The sequence below is a fragment of the Megalopta genalis genome, unplaced genomic scaffold (assembly GCF_051020955.1).
Source record: "Megalopta genalis isolate 19385.01 unplaced genomic scaffold, iyMegGena1_principal scaffold0023, whole genome shotgun sequence".
Lineage (NCBI taxonomy): Eukaryota > Metazoa > Arthropoda > Insecta > Hymenoptera > Halictidae > Megalopta > Megalopta genalis.
The window spans coordinates 890,292-907,759 of record NW_027476093.1 but is presented as its reverse complement, the minus strand read 5'-3'; the positions used below and the strand labels follow the sequence as shown (position 1 = coordinate 907,759).

Here is a 17,468-nt window from a genome sequence, read left to right as displayed (position 1 = left end):
AGGATGAAACCCTCGCCAATAACTGCACCAAATCATCACACCAACGTTCAAAAAATACACTTTTAAGCGCAGCTAAAAAGATATCGAATTATTTCTAACGGCGATTCAACGAACTAAAAGCCCGTCCTTCCAAAAACCAATATTTCACGCGGGGCGAACAAAAGAAGAAAATATCAGAAACTGTTAGAAAAACATCGCCGCGCCACCAAATGCATTCTCGCTTTGCAAAAATACCATTCAACGAAATTCGAAGCAGCGCCATACTACGAACTCGTGCCCAGATAACTTTAAAACCCACGGGTCTGGTCGGAGAATAATGGCCATAAATATCACCCGAAATACGCGCCGGTATCTATCGGGCAAGACGTTGTTGAACTTACGCGAGGCAATTCCGAGAAAAACGCGCGGCAAGCTCAAGAATTTGTTTAATATAAAAGCGCGAGGCGCGCGCGCGCGCGCTTGAAGTGATATCTCGATCAAATAATTCAGCATCGCGGCTCCCTTCCACCTCCTCCCCTACCCCCTCCCCCCTACCCAAGAGGATCACAGACGTCGGCGTCGCGGCGCAGTCTCTCGTGAAAAGAATTACGGGCGAAGTTAAGAAACAACGATCAGCCGGCTGGCAAAAGTTATACACGGGGCAATTTATTTAACCTTTTAGGTATGGCTGAATTCTGCGCGAGGCTATTTCTCTGGACGGCAGAATGTGATATGTACTGTACAGAGTCTGATACTATATATTCTGTCTGGTATATACAGGGTGTCCCAAAAATGTCTCGCAATCCGAAAGTGGCGAGTTCCTTGGGCCATTCGAAGCAACTTTTTCCTTTACAAAAATTTTCTCCGAGGCACCGTTAACGAGTTATTAACGAAAAACAGTGACCAATGATAGGCGAGCTCGGCTGGCGCGAGCCGGTCGAGCCAATGAGCGGAACTGGGCTTCGCGCGCTGGTTGGCTAGGCCGTCTCGCGTCAGCCGTACTCGATTCTTATTGGTCCGCTAGACGGACAGCGAGGAGACCTTTCCGACATTTCCGAGGAGACTTGTGCGCTCGTTTTCCGCGACGTCTCTGCGCGTTCTCGGTGTTCGTCGATGAACTCGCCGAGTTATGCTTAAGATGCGTCCGGAGATTCCAAGCCGTGGTGGAACGGTTGCATCGGTCGCGTCGGCCGCGGTTTACGCTCCCCGGAATTTCGCGACCGAAATCCGGACTTACGAGCATCGCGATGCACCCGAATGAGCGAGGCAACTGTTTACGTGGCAACGCGTTACAGTTACGACGATCGAGAGGAGCCTTGGTTTACAACATACGACGCTGCATTATTGTGACCGGATGTGTTCCGCTGCGAATTATTTGCTCGAATTAAATGCGCCGACGCTTGTATATATGTATATTGTACTGCTGGGGGTTGAAAACAATGAGCATACACGTTACGTCGGACGCTTAATTAAAGTATTTCCTGGCGACATCCTAGTGCGGCTTCAGTGCTTTCGACTATTACGCGATGATTTCTATTGGGTTCTACTGTGATGTCTCTCTAACTGACGCTCGGATTGTCCACAGAAATGGACAATTTGGAGAGAGGAGATACGATTATTCGAGCCTAGCGACGCGTTTTTATAGTTACCGATTTTGTCGACAAATATAAAAATTAGCAAATAACGGAGCAATCTTCACGTTTTTCCTAGTTTTCCTCGTGCGTATTGTCTTCTTTTACTCGACTTCATTTCGTATTTCGATTCGTCGCTTCGAATAACTGTTCCCTAAAACGAAATTACCTTTTTACAATATTCCCGAGCAAATCTTGAACGCTTCGCAGCTATCACTCTTTCGAAATATGTGGCCGTTTTCGTGATACACAGCCACGCAAATTGCCGTCGTTTCTACAAGATTTTATTCGCGCAAATCTAAAGGGCAAACATCAATTTTCTTACAATTCTCTGGCACTAAGAAATGGATTTTTTTTAACTTCTCGAACTATTTGTCCGCCTCGACGAATGGTTGTCTTCCTTCTTCTTCCAGTTCTGGTTAAATTTTCTGGTCTCCCACTGATATTTATTTCTTGAAATATCGTTTTTACAGCTTCTTTTTGCTCATCGCTTTTCAGCCGTTTGCTCAACGATTATTTTGTACACGTTCTGTTGCACCGAATTCTTAAACTTTTCGCATTTTGCGAGAAATTGCCTGTTATAATATAAAATATGTACGCAAAATGTACCATTTGATCTTCTTTAGATACAAAAACATACAAATAAGTAATTACAAACCTAATGTTCTAATCGATAAATAAAATTTAATACGCGTCGACTTGCTTTCCGACGGTAGAGCAATTCAAGAATTACACTTTTAATCGAAAAATCTAGAGCAATATTAACAGTTCGGCTTTTCCATCGATACCGATGCATCGTCGACGCGGGGAAAACAATAAGCGACAAAAGGCGAACGCCAAGTTTCGAACAAAAGAGAGATACGCGACGGAGATAGCGTGAAAGTCGCTTAAAATCGTACACCTCGACATTCAGCCGATTTTCATTTATAAAACGCGATAATTGTAGGATTCGACTAGAACGCGTATAATGGCATGTAGTTCGATACTTCTTCATTTAATGTATAACGGTAGAACGAAACTTTCAATAATTCTTAGTAAATTAAATAAAATTTGTCGTTACGTACAGAACTAGCTCGTCGGTGAAAATCGTACAGAACATATTTTCGATAATATTTAATATATAAATATCTAAATCCTATACATAACTTTCACAATAAGGAATTATTCATTACAAGTACAAAGGTTGTTACATGTGTTTTTGTAAGATGAATACTACATAATTTTTCTCGCTTTCTTTCGCCGCAAGATCTTCGATCGCGTCGTCAAAATTGATCGAGTTTGCTACTTCGCTTTCTATTGGAAGAATAGCCAGGAATGTAAATCGGTCTTGGCCGATCGACGATCGAAGATAACTTTTCATTAGTTTCAATCGCGAGAAACTACGTTCGGCTGAAACGTTACGGTCACTGGCATGGTTAACGTTATTCGTAACGAAATTAATAAATTTGGGAAGACACCGATTTTACCGACATTCTTATAGAACATCGGTACTTTACGGTCACATTTTTCCGCATCCATAATTCGCTTTCGAGGGGCAAGAGATTCGATCAAACTATCGATACAGCTTAATTTCTCGTAGAAACTACGTTTCTCTGAAAGCGTTTGGTTCTTTTTACCGGAAATAGTTTCCAGGAGATAAGGACTGTTATGGAGTTACGCCGAACTTCGACGATTTTTGTTACGCCTTCGAACCGGATCGTCGCTACAAAAAAAAAATAGATGTCTCGCATCCGTTTATGGTATCATCGTTTTGTAAAAAGTTAATCAAAATCGGCGTTTTCTAATCGGGCAATTATCTTAACACATAATGTCCTCCGCAGCCGTGTCGCAGACGTGCCAACGTTCGAAGTCAACATTTAACGTCGAGCCTATTTATCGTTAATTTATCGTCTGCAACGCGCAGCAACGAAATATCTCGATGCAAAGACGGGAGAGAAAATCTTGCGCTCGTCTGAGTGCGCAGCAAATCGTCAACGATCGGTGGATCGTGCGACCGCATTTTCGTACCAATTCTTCCGCGAAGAGAATTTTCGTTTCAATTTATCGAACGCGATGGACGACTTTAGCATTTGGCACCTGCGAAAGGGTCGAAACAGTAATTTTCGTTCTAAATTATAAATAGATCGCGGATTCGACGTATTTATAACAAAACCGAATAGATGAAATACGAAGTGGCAAATACGTGCGAAGAGTTCGAGGACATTCTTCTATTTTTGTCCAATTAAAATTATTCAAGGTAAAGGTTAATTTTTATCGAATTTCGATCGCTCGTAACAGACCCAGCAAATTTTTATTTTCGCCAAAGATCCGAAGTCCGAACGTAACTTTTCAGTATTCGCGATGTTCGACGAATAATTTCGATTTCGTGAAATATTCACGATCATTCCTGCAACATTTAATAACACATGTTTCATACATTTCCGTGATTTTTCATTGTCGCAGTCTGTAGGTAGCGGGAACTGTACTTTACGCTTCAGGTTCGAAACATTTCGGCCGCGTCGAAAGCGGCGGTGTTTTCAACGACTCGCAGATATAAAAGGACAGGAATTACAACCGTATGAAAGGTGCTTTCACGTATGCCCCCGCTTCGTATTCATCTGTTACTTCAACAACTGTTGAAACATTTAGTCTATGCAATTTTTTAATTGCGCTGGTGGTTAAGAAAAGCGCGCGGTTCCTGGCAACGCGAAAAACGTCAAGAATTATGCGCGATGTGAGACTTCAGCTCGACTGTACCGAAATACCATTTTGACATTCATCTTCGCGATTTGACGACGATAATGACGTGCCTTTGATCAGATTCCAACAATATAAACGGTATCCGAAGCATCGAACTCGCAGCAATCCAGTGTACCAATTACATCTCGTTCGGCGAGCTTGCCGAATGCATCCCTCGAATATTTTAGATGTTGTCGTTGCTTTTGAATGGGATCGGTTTCATTACTTTGTGCGCGCGGAATTGTTCATCGACGGCCATTTAATCTCGCATTATTAATTTTCATTATCGCAATATTAACTCCACTTCGTAACTCTTCGTTATGAAATGTTTCATGGCAAATAATTCATCGCGTTCGAAGCTCGCGTGTATATTAGATTCAGATTTACGATAATACCTGGAACCATAACAGACGAGATATTTACTGGCAGATAATTCATTATATTCGAAGCTTATTGGTACATTGTGAATTCCGGTTTATTTTACGAACGTGGTCGCAGAAGTGACCGGTCCGAGGTACAGATGAAGGTTATTGTTTATAAAAAGAATGGTTATAGTCGAAAGTACGAACCTTAGAAAGCTTAAGTTTCAAGTTTGAAGACGCTACATTGTTTAGCATTCGTTTGACAGCCGTTAACCCTTTGACATACGATTTTCTTCTTAGTTACTACGATTAGAAATTGTTCGATTGCAATCATTTCATAGAAGAGGAAGGAAATTGATGTTTATCGCGTGCCTAAATTTGCTCGATCGCTTAAATGTTTACGACAAGAGATTCCAATTTTATTCCAATTTTAAAAGACAGAATAACGACTATACTCGAAAAGTTATTACTAGACATTTTCATGACGAGCCGGGCTCGTCGAAGTATGGCAAGGGGTTAACAGCGAACCTGGCCTATAGATGGCGGTTATTCCTTAAAAACAATGACTATGATCGAAAGTAGGAACCTTAGAAAGCTTAAGTTACAAGTTTGAAGACGTTACATTGTTTAGTATCTGCATCGATTGCAACAAACGTAACTCCGATAGAAACTTCTTTCGCTAAGAATTTCAATGAAACGAAAGCGGTACGGTAATGTCTCCCTAACTGGCGCTCAGATGGTGCACGAAAATGGACAATTTGGGAAGAGGAGAACACGATTATTAGAGCCTCGCGGCTCGTTTTTATAATTGTTGACAATTCGTAACTGTAAAAATGAACCGCGAGGATCGAATCATCGTATCTCCTCTTCTCAAATTGTCCATTTTTCTGCACAATCTGAGCGTCGGATAGGGGGTATGAACCCTTTGCACTCGAGTGGTGACTCCGAGGCACCATTAAAATTGTTACATCACGTTCCAAGATAATTTTTATATTATAAAAGTCCAGACGTGAAAAGATTGTTAAAAGTCTAACTGTTGTATGAGTTGCAAGACTATACATTTCATATGCGTAAAATGCACTTTGTTATATAAAATGTAAATACCATAAGTCGGAAAAATTAATTTAGATTTACAGTTAAAATGGCTTCGTGTGCAAAGGGTTAAGTTAGTTAGAATTACTGTAATATGCGACATATACGAGGGTGATCACAAAAAGTACCCGACCCGAGGTATAGCCGGCGGTTATTATTTTTTAAAAATGACTATGATCGAAAGTACGAACCTTATTAAGCTTAAATTTCAAGTTTGAAGACGCTACATCGTTTAGTATTAGTTTGGCAGCCACTAATAGCGAACGCTCTCGGTGAATTTGTGAACATGGACAGAATTGGTCATCGTTACGCGATGCAATATTTTCATTCGAAAGGACTCGGTCCAACCGATATCAAAATCGAGCTAGATTCTACTCTAAGCGAGTCTGCTGCTTCGTTTGCAGCGATAAAATATCGGGTGGCAGAATTGAAACGAGGCCGTACGAGCTGCCAAGACGAGCACCGCTGTGGTCGACCGAACGAAGCGACCGCGCAGGAAATGCCGAAGAAAATCCACGGAACGGTATCGGACGATCGTCGACCGAAAGTGCGCGAGTTCGCAGACACGGTAGGCGTTTTAAAAAGCGTCGTACATCGCGTATCGACTGAGAATTTGGACGCGAGAAAGCAGTGCGCGAGATGGGTGCCGCGCTTGCTCGCAACGGAACGAAAACAGCGTCGCGAGGATGTTTCGATCGAGCGTTCGGCGACGTTTCGCAGGAACAAAGCCGAGTTTTCGCGTCGATTCGTAACCGTGGATGAAACTTGGGTTCGTCGCTTCGCACCCGAGTCGAAGGAACGGTCGAAACGATGGACCGTAAGGGGAGGACCGGCTCCGAAGAAGGCGAAGACGGTTCCATCCGCTGGCAAGGTCGCGGCGTCGGTTTTTTGGGACGCGCGTGGAATAATTTTCATCGATTATCTCGGAAAAGGAAAAACAACGAACGGCGGGTATCGTGCGAGTTTACCGCAGCGTTTGAGGGACAAAATCGAGGAAAAACGGCCGCGTTTGGCGAAAAAGAAAGCGTTGTTTCGCCGAGACGATGCACCGGTTCGCGCATCCGTTATCGCGACGGCCAAAATCCAGGAGTTCGAGTTCGAATTGCACCCTAGCGCACCCTGTTCGTCGGATTTAGCCCCGTCAGATTATTTTCGCTTTCGAAACTCGAAAAAATAGCACGGTGGTAAAAGATTGTCCAATAACGAAGAGCCGGAGTCCGCGGTTAATGGCCATTTCGAGGAGCTCGATGGTTCTCGCTATAAACAGGGTATCGAAGCTATCGAACACTGCCGGGAAAATGGTCCCCACCTAAAAGGAGATTGTATTGAAAGATAAAGAGATATTTCTTCTCAAATTTCTTCTGTTTTCTTTGTTAGATCGGCTACTTTTGGGACCTACCTAGCTTTATACCGAACGCTATCGTCTCCAGAAGCTCATAATCGCAACCGGGAACGTTAGTAAATTATTATCCACGATGTCCAATTTATGTTGGACATTTTTGTTAACTTAAGTTATGTCGACATGTTAACTTAAGCCCGACCTAAGCCCCGAGGAAAAGGATTCCCCCCGAATTCATGCGATCGCAATGGTTCGATTAGTTCGGCGGACAATGGAGTCACGCCCGAACTTCAGCAAACCCGCGCGTCAAAGCCGGTACGAAAGGCGCGCCGGTGACGCGTGATCGCTTAAACGATGCCCTTTACCAGCGCAAGCACGCCAACCAGCAACAATATTTGCCGAGCTTTCCGCTCGAGCCGAAATCCGTTGAGGTATCTTCTACGTAAGAGGAGCAAGATCCCAAAGCGAGGAACGAGATGCGACCCGAGTTTGGACCGGAGATGGCACGTTCGATCGTGACAGATCGTGCACCGTCGTGTACCGGAATCTCCGGCCATCATGTTCGCGCGTGTCTGAACTTAAGCTAACCCTTTCGTCGAGGCGTTCCCGGGATCCTCCGGTTTAAATTGAAAAATGACTCATTGAAATCAGCCTCGCGGTGAGGCCCGAGGCGGCAGCGGATAGACACCGGTCAGAAGTTTTCGTTGCAGGAGAACTGTTTGACAAACATTCCCCCCCTCTCCACCTCCCTCCTGGCGCAGACGTCAATGTTGGGTCCACGGAACAACAGATGCGGAACAAACGCCTCCGTTTGCCCGCAGCAATCGTTAAAAGGGGGCTGCTGCTGGTAATTCCAATATTTATCTAAGGGGTGGATCGGCAAGCCAAAACTTCTGCTGGAACAAACTGGTATCCGGGACTATCAATCCTTATCGCAGGGCCGGCTCGTGGCGGGTTCAGCGTTTTCAAAGGCCCCGCGGTCTACGAAAACTCATCGGACGTGATTGCAGGAATCACATTGTATAGCATTGGGTCGGCAGGAAAGTAATTTCGGTTTGCACCGATGGATAGTGTTATGGTTGTATTGTCGTTCTTCTGTTAAGGTTATTCGTTATGTGCGAGTCGTTGAAAACACCGCCGCTTTCGATGCGGCCGAAATGTTTCGAACCTGAAGCGTAAAGTACAGTTCTCGCTACCTACAGACTGCGACAATGAAAAATCACGGAAATGTATGAAACATGTGTTATTAAATGTTGCAGGAATGATCGTGAATATTTCACGAAATCGAAATTATTCGTCGAACATCGCGAATACTGAAAAGTTACGTTCGGACTTCGGATCTTTGGCGAAAATAAAAATTTGCTGGATCTGCTACGAGCGATCGAAATTCGATAAAAATTAACCTTTACCTTGAATAATTTTAATTGGACAAAAATAGAAGAATGTCCTCGAACTCTTCGCACGTATTTGCCACTTCGTATTTCATCTATTCGGTTTTGTTATAAATACGTCGAATCCGCGATCTATTTATAATTTAGAACGAAAATTACTGTTTCGACCCTATCGCAAGTGCCAAATGCTAAAGTCGTCCATCGCGTTCGATAAATTGATACGAAAATTCTCTTCGCGGAAGAATTGGTACGAAAATGCGGTCGCACGATCCACCGATCGTTGACGATTTGCTGCGCACTCAGACGAGCGCAAGATTTTCTCTCCCGTCTTTGCATCGAGATATTTCGTTGCTGCGCGTTGCAGACGATAAATTAACGATAAATAGGCTCGACGTTAAATGTTGACTTCGAACGTTGGCACGTCTGCGACACGGCAGCGGAGGACATTATGTGTTAAGATAATTGCCCGATTAGAAAACGCCGAATTTGATTAACTTTTTACAAAACGATGATACCATAAACGGATGCGAGACATCTATTTTTTTTTTGTAGCGACGATCCGGTTCGTAGGCGTAACAAAAATCGTCGAAGTTCGGCGTAACTCCATAACAGTCCTTATCTCCTGGAAACTATTTCCGGTAAAAAGAACCAAACGCTTTCAGAGAAACGTAGTTTCTACGAGAAATTAAGCTGTATCGATAGTTTGATCGAATCTCTTGCCCCTCGAAAGCGAATTATGGATGCGGAAAAATGTGACCGTAAAGTACCGATGTTCTATAAGAATGTCGGTAAAATCGGTGTCTTCCCAAATTTATTAATTGCGTTACGAATAACGTTAACCATGCCAGTGACCGTAACGTTTCAGCCGAACGTAGTTTCTCGCGATTGAAACTAATAAAAAGTTATCTTCGATCGTCGATCGGCCAAGACCGATTTACATTCCTGGCTTTTCTTCCAATAGAAAGCGAAGTAGCAAACTCGATCAATTTTGACGACGCGATCGAAGATCTTGCGGCGAAAGAAAGCGAGAAAAATTATGTAGTATTCATCTTACAAAAACACATGTAACAACCTTTGTACTTGTAATAAATAATTCCTTATTGTGAAAGTTAAGTATAGGATTTGGATATTTATATATTAAATATTATCGAAAATATTTTCTGTACGGTTTTCACCGACGAGCTAGTTCTGTATGTAACGACAAATTTTATTTAATTTACTAATAATTATTGAAAGTTTCGTTCTACCCTTATACATTAAATGAAGAAGTATCGAACTACATGCCATTATACGCGTTCTAGTCGAATCCTACAATTATCACGTTTTATAAATGAAAATCGGTTGAATGTCGAGGTGTACGATTTTAAGCGACTTTCATGCTATCTCCGTCGCGTATCTCTCTTTTGTTCGAAACTTGGCGTTCGCCTTTTGTCGCTTATTGTTTTCCCCGCGTCGACGATGCATCGGTATCGATGGAAAAGCCGAACTGTTAATATTGCTCTAGATTTTTCGATTAAAAGTGTAATTCTTGAATTGCTCTACCGTCGGAAAGCAAGTCGACGCGTATTAAATTTTATTTATCGATTAGAACATTAGGTTTGTAATTATTTATTTGTATGTTCTTGTATCTAAAGAAGATCAAATGATACATTTTGCGTACATATTTTATATTATAACAGGCAATTTCTCGCAAAATGCGAAAAGTTCAAGAATTCGGTGCAACAGAACGTGTACAAAATAATCGTTGAGCAAACGGCTGAAAAGCGATGAGCAAAAAGAAGCTGTAAAAACGATATTTCAAGAAATAAATATCAGTGGGAGACCAGAAAATTTAACCAGAACTGGAAGAAGAAGGAAGACAACCATTCGTCGAGGCGGACAAATAGTTCGAGAAGTTAAAAAAAATCCATTTCTTAGTGCCAGAGAATTGTAAGAAAATTAATGTTTGCCCTTTAGATTTGCGCGAATAAAATCTTGTAGAAACGACGGCAATTTGCGTGGCTGTGTATCACGAAAACGGCCACATATTTCGAAAGAGTGATAGCTGCGAAGCGTTCAAGATTTGCTCGGGAATATTGTAAAAAGGTAATTTCGTTTTAGGGAACAGTTATTCGAAGCGACGAATCGAAATACGAAATGAAGTCGAGTAAAAGAAGACAATACGCACGAGGAAAACTAGGAGAAACGTGAAGATTGCTCCGTTATTTGCTCATTTTTATATTTGTCGACAAAATCGGTAACTATAAAAACGCGTCGCTAGGCTCGAATAATCGTATCTCCTCTCTCCAAATTGTCCATTTCTGTGGGCAATCTGAGCGTCGATTAGGGAAAATCGATATTACTCACAGATGAAATAAAAAAGAAAAAAGAATTTATATCCCATCGGCTTTGAAACGAGTACTAAAATTAGACTCGCAGATATTATATTGGCAGCAACGAGCGAGAATATTCGAACGGAAACTTAACATAATTCTCTCTCTCTACAATCATTCCGCGGCAGCGAACGAAAGTTCGAAAAACGCGTTTAAAAAGCCGACCACGTTCTCGTTACGAATGCATAAAAAATCAGCGGAGATTCGACGATCTAACGTTCCCCCTTCCCCTTGCCCACCCTAGTGCTTTCTCCGCACCCCACGTTTCGCCGGTCGCGCGAAAAGCGGAAGAAAAGTGCAAATGACGGAAAACGCGATTCCCGCGCGATGAAAAGCCGAGTATCAGGGAAAGCAGCTTTCCTCCTAAGGAATTCAGAGCCGCGGCTCTTCGTTAATCCTCCGATGCCGCGGCGGTCCCCCGTGGTCGCGTTTTCGCGTTCGAGCGTGCTGTCATTGGGAAAAGCGCAAAAGTAAAAAACAGAAGCTGCCCGCGCGAGCAGAATGAGAGCAAGAGAAAGAGAACGAGGGAGAGTGAGAGCGAGAGAAAGAGAGAGAGGTCCTTATCGGAACGGGACGATCGGAGACACCCGTCGCGGCGCGATAAAAAGTGTTTCCGGTGGTCGTTCTGTCACCTTCGCCCCGCCTCGAGCGGATACAATTTGTCCTCTTCTCGCGTCGCGCCGGAAAAAAGCTCGTTCCGCGATCTCACTCTCTCTTTTGAGGCTCGTGGCGCGAGCTTATACAGGGTGCCCCAAAAATGTCTCGCAATCCGGAAATGGCGGCTTCCTCGGATCATTTGAAGCAACTTCTTCCTTTACAAAAATGTTCTCCGAGGCACCGTTAACGAGTTATTAACGAAAAACAGCGACCAATAAGAATCGAGTATGGCTGACGCGAGGCGGCCCAGCCAACCAGCGCGCGAAACCCAGTTCCGCTCATTGGCTCGGTCGCCTCGCGCCAGCCGAGCTCGCCTCTCATTGGTCACTGTTTTTCGTTAATAACTCGTTAATGGTGCCTCGGAGAAAATTTTTGTAAAGGAAAAAGTTGCTTCGAATGATCCGAAGAACCCGCCACTTTCGGATTGCGAGACATTTTTGGGACACCCTGTATACGTGTCAGCCGCGCAACAACTTACTCCGAAGAAATATAATGGCGAGGGGGGCCCTCCCTCCACCCCTCTCTTCATCCCCTTCTCGGGAGAAAGAAAGAGAGAGAGAGAGAGAGAGAGAGAGAGAGAGAGAGAGAGAGAGAGAGAGAGGGAATGGAAATAACGACACAGAATAAACATAACGTTTTTGCCGGGCGCTTTTTTTCCAGGAGATGGGAACGTCAGCTTCGAGGAGTTTGTCGGGATCGTGAGCAACATCAGCGCGAACGAGACCACTTCCCCGGATCAGAATCAGGAGGAGAAGGAGCTGAGAGACGCGTTTCGGGTACGTTCGACATTTTTCTTCTTTTTTTTATCTCTGCCCTTTGTTTTTTTGTTTTTTTTTTTTTTAGAGCCAACTATCCCCCATTCGAATGCTCTTTCAATAAAATCACCGGCATGGAAAACCGCCGCGTAGATAGGCTGTTCCCGCTGCCACCGTCGCCGCCGCATTCGTTTAACGATCTAACAATTCCATGGTGACGTCTCTGAATATCTATTTGTCGACTAGATAATGGAGGGACCGGACCAACGGAACGGTTTTCACAAATGGTTGCTTCGAACTTCGGATACTATTCGCGAGATTTGTCGATGAGATGGGCGGACGTTGCATTTCTTTTTCTCTTTTTTTCTAGGCACAGAGTGCAGCGAGGTGCGATAGGATAGGGTTTATAGGGTGGCGGCATGGCATTCGGGAAAGTAACGTCGCTTTTACATCGTTTCTTTTTACATTAAATTCGAACTGATCGATTTTTAACTAGCTCTTATTTTCGATCGACGTTGCGATCAGCCTCGTTGTCTACAACCTTTTGCCATCCAGCGAGCGAATTTTCAACGCCGAGTCGCTCGGAATCGCTCGGTTTTCGAGAAAAATATCCGGAGACGGCGTTTTCGACGTCGTCCGAATTTTCAAATTTGTTGCCGCTTGGAAAATGTCGCGGCGATCGGAACAAATGGAAATCCGACGGCGCGATGTCCGGCGAGTACAGTGGCCGAGGCGACGCCTCCCGCTTTAATTCGTTAATTTGGTCGGCTTTGTTTTCTTCGGACAGATTATGCGGCGCCCGAACACCCGCTCCGCTTGCTTCACCGATCCGCTGCGAATGTTCTCGGTCGATCGACCAAGGTTGGTCAAGAGCGTTCGACGGCTCCTCGATCGTCCGACACGGATTCGCTTCCACTTTTGCCCTTAACGCGTCGTCGTCTAAAGTTGTCGGTCTTCCCGACCGACGCGAGCCCCGAAAAGATCGAAATCGCCGGATTTGAACTTAGAAAACCACCCTCGGCATTTTCGAGCGTCCGACGCGCTTGGATGAACGTCGCGAATGTTTTTGGCAGCGACTGTTGCGTCGCTACCCATGTAAAACTCGAAAAGCATACCGGATGCGCACCGCTTTTGGTATTCGACTGGCCGTTTCACCGTAAATAGCAAAGGAAAATTCGAGATTTAATTATTCGCGAGATAACGAGTCGCTCTAACCTTAAAATGTCTTTGGCGCGAGTTCGAAGCATGCGACGAGCTGATATAAATGACAAACGAATATCGACGCGCATAGAAACGATATTATTTTCTGGTCTCGCTAATATTTGCTGGAGGATGTATTGTGAAAGCATAGAATACGACACAGTAGAGCAAGCCGTGATGAGATGCAACATGTAACTATGCATAAATTATCGATATGTTGTTGATACGTCTGACGTTAATGTTAATTATATGAATGAAGCTAATGGAAGCGGTTGAAATGGAATTCGACTCATCAATATTGCAACGAAACTGTCGAAAATAGTCAAAATAGAAACCATGTCGCAGACTACAAATCAGTATCATATTTGTCTTCTTGTGTCATACAATTTGTCTCTTTATCGAAAATAATTGAATGCAAAAAATAATATAAAATATGCAATTTTTTTTCAATGTCATCTTAAAGGTCATCGTGTCGTTGAATTCGACACGACGTCGCCTACAACCCTGTCAAGTTAACATAACCTAGTTTCATTTACAAATATAACGTTCACCTCGTTTTTTAATCGAAGATCAGTTTGTTTTTAAATTTGAACAATTGCAATTTCTTGTCGATTAAATACTGATTAAGTTTGGTAGGAAACATCTTTTCGTCAGACTATCGGAAGGGGCTGAAAAATTGGACTAATTTGTGACTCGCCCTGTACAGGGTGTCCCAAAAATGTCTCGCAATCCGAAAGTGGCGGGTTCCTCGGGTCATTCGAAGCAACTTTTTCCTTTACAAAAATTTTCTCCGAGGCACCGTTAACGAGTTATTAACGAAAAACAGTGACCAATGAGAGGCGAGCTCGGCTGGCGTGAGGCGACCAAGCCAATGAGCGGAACTGGGCTTCGTGCGCTGGTTGGCTGGACCGCCTCGCGTCAGCCGTACCCGATTCTTATTGGTTACTGTTTTTCGTTAATAACTCGTTAACGGTGCTTGGGAGAAAATTTTTGTAAAGGAAGAAGTTGCTTCAAATGACCCGAGGAACCCGCTATTTCTGGATTGCGAGACATTTTTGAGACACCCTGTGTATTCGTTCATAAAGAAAATCAAGAGTACGTTTAAAATCGAATAACATATTGCGTACGATCAGTTCAAATAAAAGTAATGATATCAGAATGCCATTGTTTATAGAGCAATAACATTTCGATATTATCGACATTTATCGATCATTTTATCAGCCGTAGCATCTCTAATTACGAATGAATGCTCTAGAAGAGGACATGTACGAGATGCGAGAGAATAGGCTTCGATTGGACAAATTACAGGAAAATGGGGGTTGAAAATCATGCGATTGAAAATCATGTAGAAAATCACGTGTCCGAAGACAGATCAAAGGAGAATGGAAAAGAACGATATGGCAAAGGATAACTTGGAAAAAATGCAATCTGAACGTACATTGGAAATCGCATTTGACAAATGGATTAATGTACATTTGTGCTAATTAATATTAACACTAGATATTAATTAATATTAACATCGTGTTAATTAATATTAACTTAGTGATAATTAATATTAACACAAGATTAACACTAGATTAACTCTAGATTAACGTTAGATTCTCGGAGCAAAAAAAACAGCTGTTTTTATATTAGCTTACAAAAGTAACAATAAGACATTTATTCTGACTTTTAACAAGCGTTATTTATAACATTTTAAATTGAATAAATAACTCGTAAATGCATCTTTACGATATGAATAATCGTAAGGGAGACATTACTGTACAATCGAGCCTCGCAGCTCATTTTTTTAATAGTCGTTGACAATCGGGAACTATAAAAATAAACCGCAAGGCTCGAATAGTTGTATCTCTGCTTCCCAAATTGTCCATTTTTGTGGACAATCGTCGCGTCAGTTAGGGAGACAATCCGAGCGTCAATTAGGGAGACATTACTCTACAGTCGAGTCTCGCAGCTCATTTTTTTAATAGTCGTTGACAATTGGTAACTATAAAAATGAACCGCAAGGCTCGAATAATCGTATCTCCTCTTCCCAAATTGTCCAGTTTTGTGGACAATCGTCGCGTCAGTTAGGGAGACAATCCGAGCGTCAATTAGGGAGACATTACTGTACAATCGCGAGTCTCGCAGCTCGTTTTTTTTAATAGTCGTTGACAATTCGTAACTATGAAAACAAACTGCAGTGCTCGAATAATCGCATTTTTTCTCCCAAAATTGTTCATTTTTGTGGACAATCCGAGCGTCAATTAGAGAGACATTGCCGTATCCTTTTCCGAGAAAGGTGAAAGTGAAAGCTGACGGCCGTAGTTTGATCAACGGCTGCGGTCAATCCGTTCGCGCGTCACCGATCAGGAATAGCGTGGTTTGCGGACTTTGATCCTGTATTCGCGAATTATTGCGAGCTTATTCCACGATACGAAGGTATTAATTTCAATTACATAATACACATATATGTCTATCGTAAACGGTAGACACGTCAAAATAGAGACGCCGTTATTAATTAACTTCGACCGGCGAATTGCAAACTAATTGGCAACGTTTAGCGTGAATCGAAGTAACATCTGCGCCGTGACATTATTTCGATGACACGACAATTTCTCGTTCAGCCGAATTGTTGTCGCGTTGTTCATCGTTCAATTTCAACTCGCGAATCTTTCAAACTATATACAGGGTGTCCCGAAATTATTGTATTTCCGGGAATTGAGGGGTTCCTGGGGTGATTTGAAGTAACTTTTTCCTTAGCGAAAATGCGATTCGCGGCTTCGTTTGCGAGTTATCGACAAAACCACAGTGACCAATGAGAGGCGAGAGAGGCTGGTGCGTGGCGGCCGAGCCAATCAGCGGAACTGGGCTTCGCGCGCTCGTTGGCTCGGCCGCCTCGCGCTAGCCGAGCTCGCTTCTCATTGGTCAGTGTCTTTTTGTTAATAACTCGTTAACGATGCCGCGGAGAACATTTTCGTAAAGGAGAAAGTTGCTTCGAATGATCTCAGGAATCTCTCATTTCCCGGAAATACCATAATTTTGGGACACCCTGTATACATACGTACGTTTAATGTTTAATTTGCGTCATCGGAATCATCATTGTGTACATTGAAATTATTGTGTCCGTGGATTATCTCCGACCGGATTTACGTTACATTTAACCGTGATCGGAAGATCGATAGTTTATTTATACAAATTCGAATAATATTTCGCGGTAATATTTGCGCGGATATTCGTCGTTACAGAAAACGACGCGAGGTATTTTATTAATTAATCGATAAGAGTAGAGAGAGAGAGGGAGAGAGAGAGAGAGAGAGAGAGAGAGAGAGAGAGAGAGAGAGAGCTAAAGAGAGACGTGCACGCACGAGGTTATAATTAATTTTCGGTTTGACATTGAATATTTGGGTTTCTCTCGTCTACAATATTACACGTTAAATGAAAATTTCGCTTATTGAAGGAAGAAAAGGAGACCACGTTATTAGCAGAAAAACGAGTTCAATTGAAAAGAGAACGATATTCCTGTAGTTTTTTTTTTGAGTTGTTAGAAAAATATTTGGATAATACGTAAACTATTACCTTCTAAAGGATTGTTAAATTGCTAAAATTGTGTGCAATTAACTTGACTTCATAATCCAAGTGTCACGTGGATGAATAAACAAACAATTAACTTGTTTTTTGAGAACCATGGTTACATTATTTATTTATTAATCGCTTGTTGTAACCTTATTATATATATAATAATAATAATTATTATTATTATTTTATTATATATATATACTAACTAACAATGTTATACTTATTTTTATTTTTATTTTTATTATAATAATTATTATATATAATAATAATTATAATAAAAATAAAATATAATATATAATAATTATATAATGTGTAATATATAAATATAAGTACATATAAATAAGTATAACATTAACATAAGTTACATCGTAAAGAGAGAAAGACATTTAATTTGCAATACAAAAAATAATATAA

At 42.3% G+C, this 17,468-nt stretch overlaps 1 protein-coding gene across 1 annotated transcript in view; it reads left to right on the top strand.

Moving 5' to 3' along the window:
* The window catches only part of LOC117217789 (uncharacterized), a 194,191-nt gene that overhangs the window by 107,966 nt on the left and 68,757 nt on the right, over positions 1-17,468 (top strand). Inside the window, exon 4 of the mRNA XM_033465628.2 lies at positions 12,202-12,317. Coding sequence (XP_033321519.2) covers positions 12,202-12,317 — 116 coding nt within the window. The remainder of the gene's footprint in view (positions 1-12,201; positions 12,318-17,468) is intronic.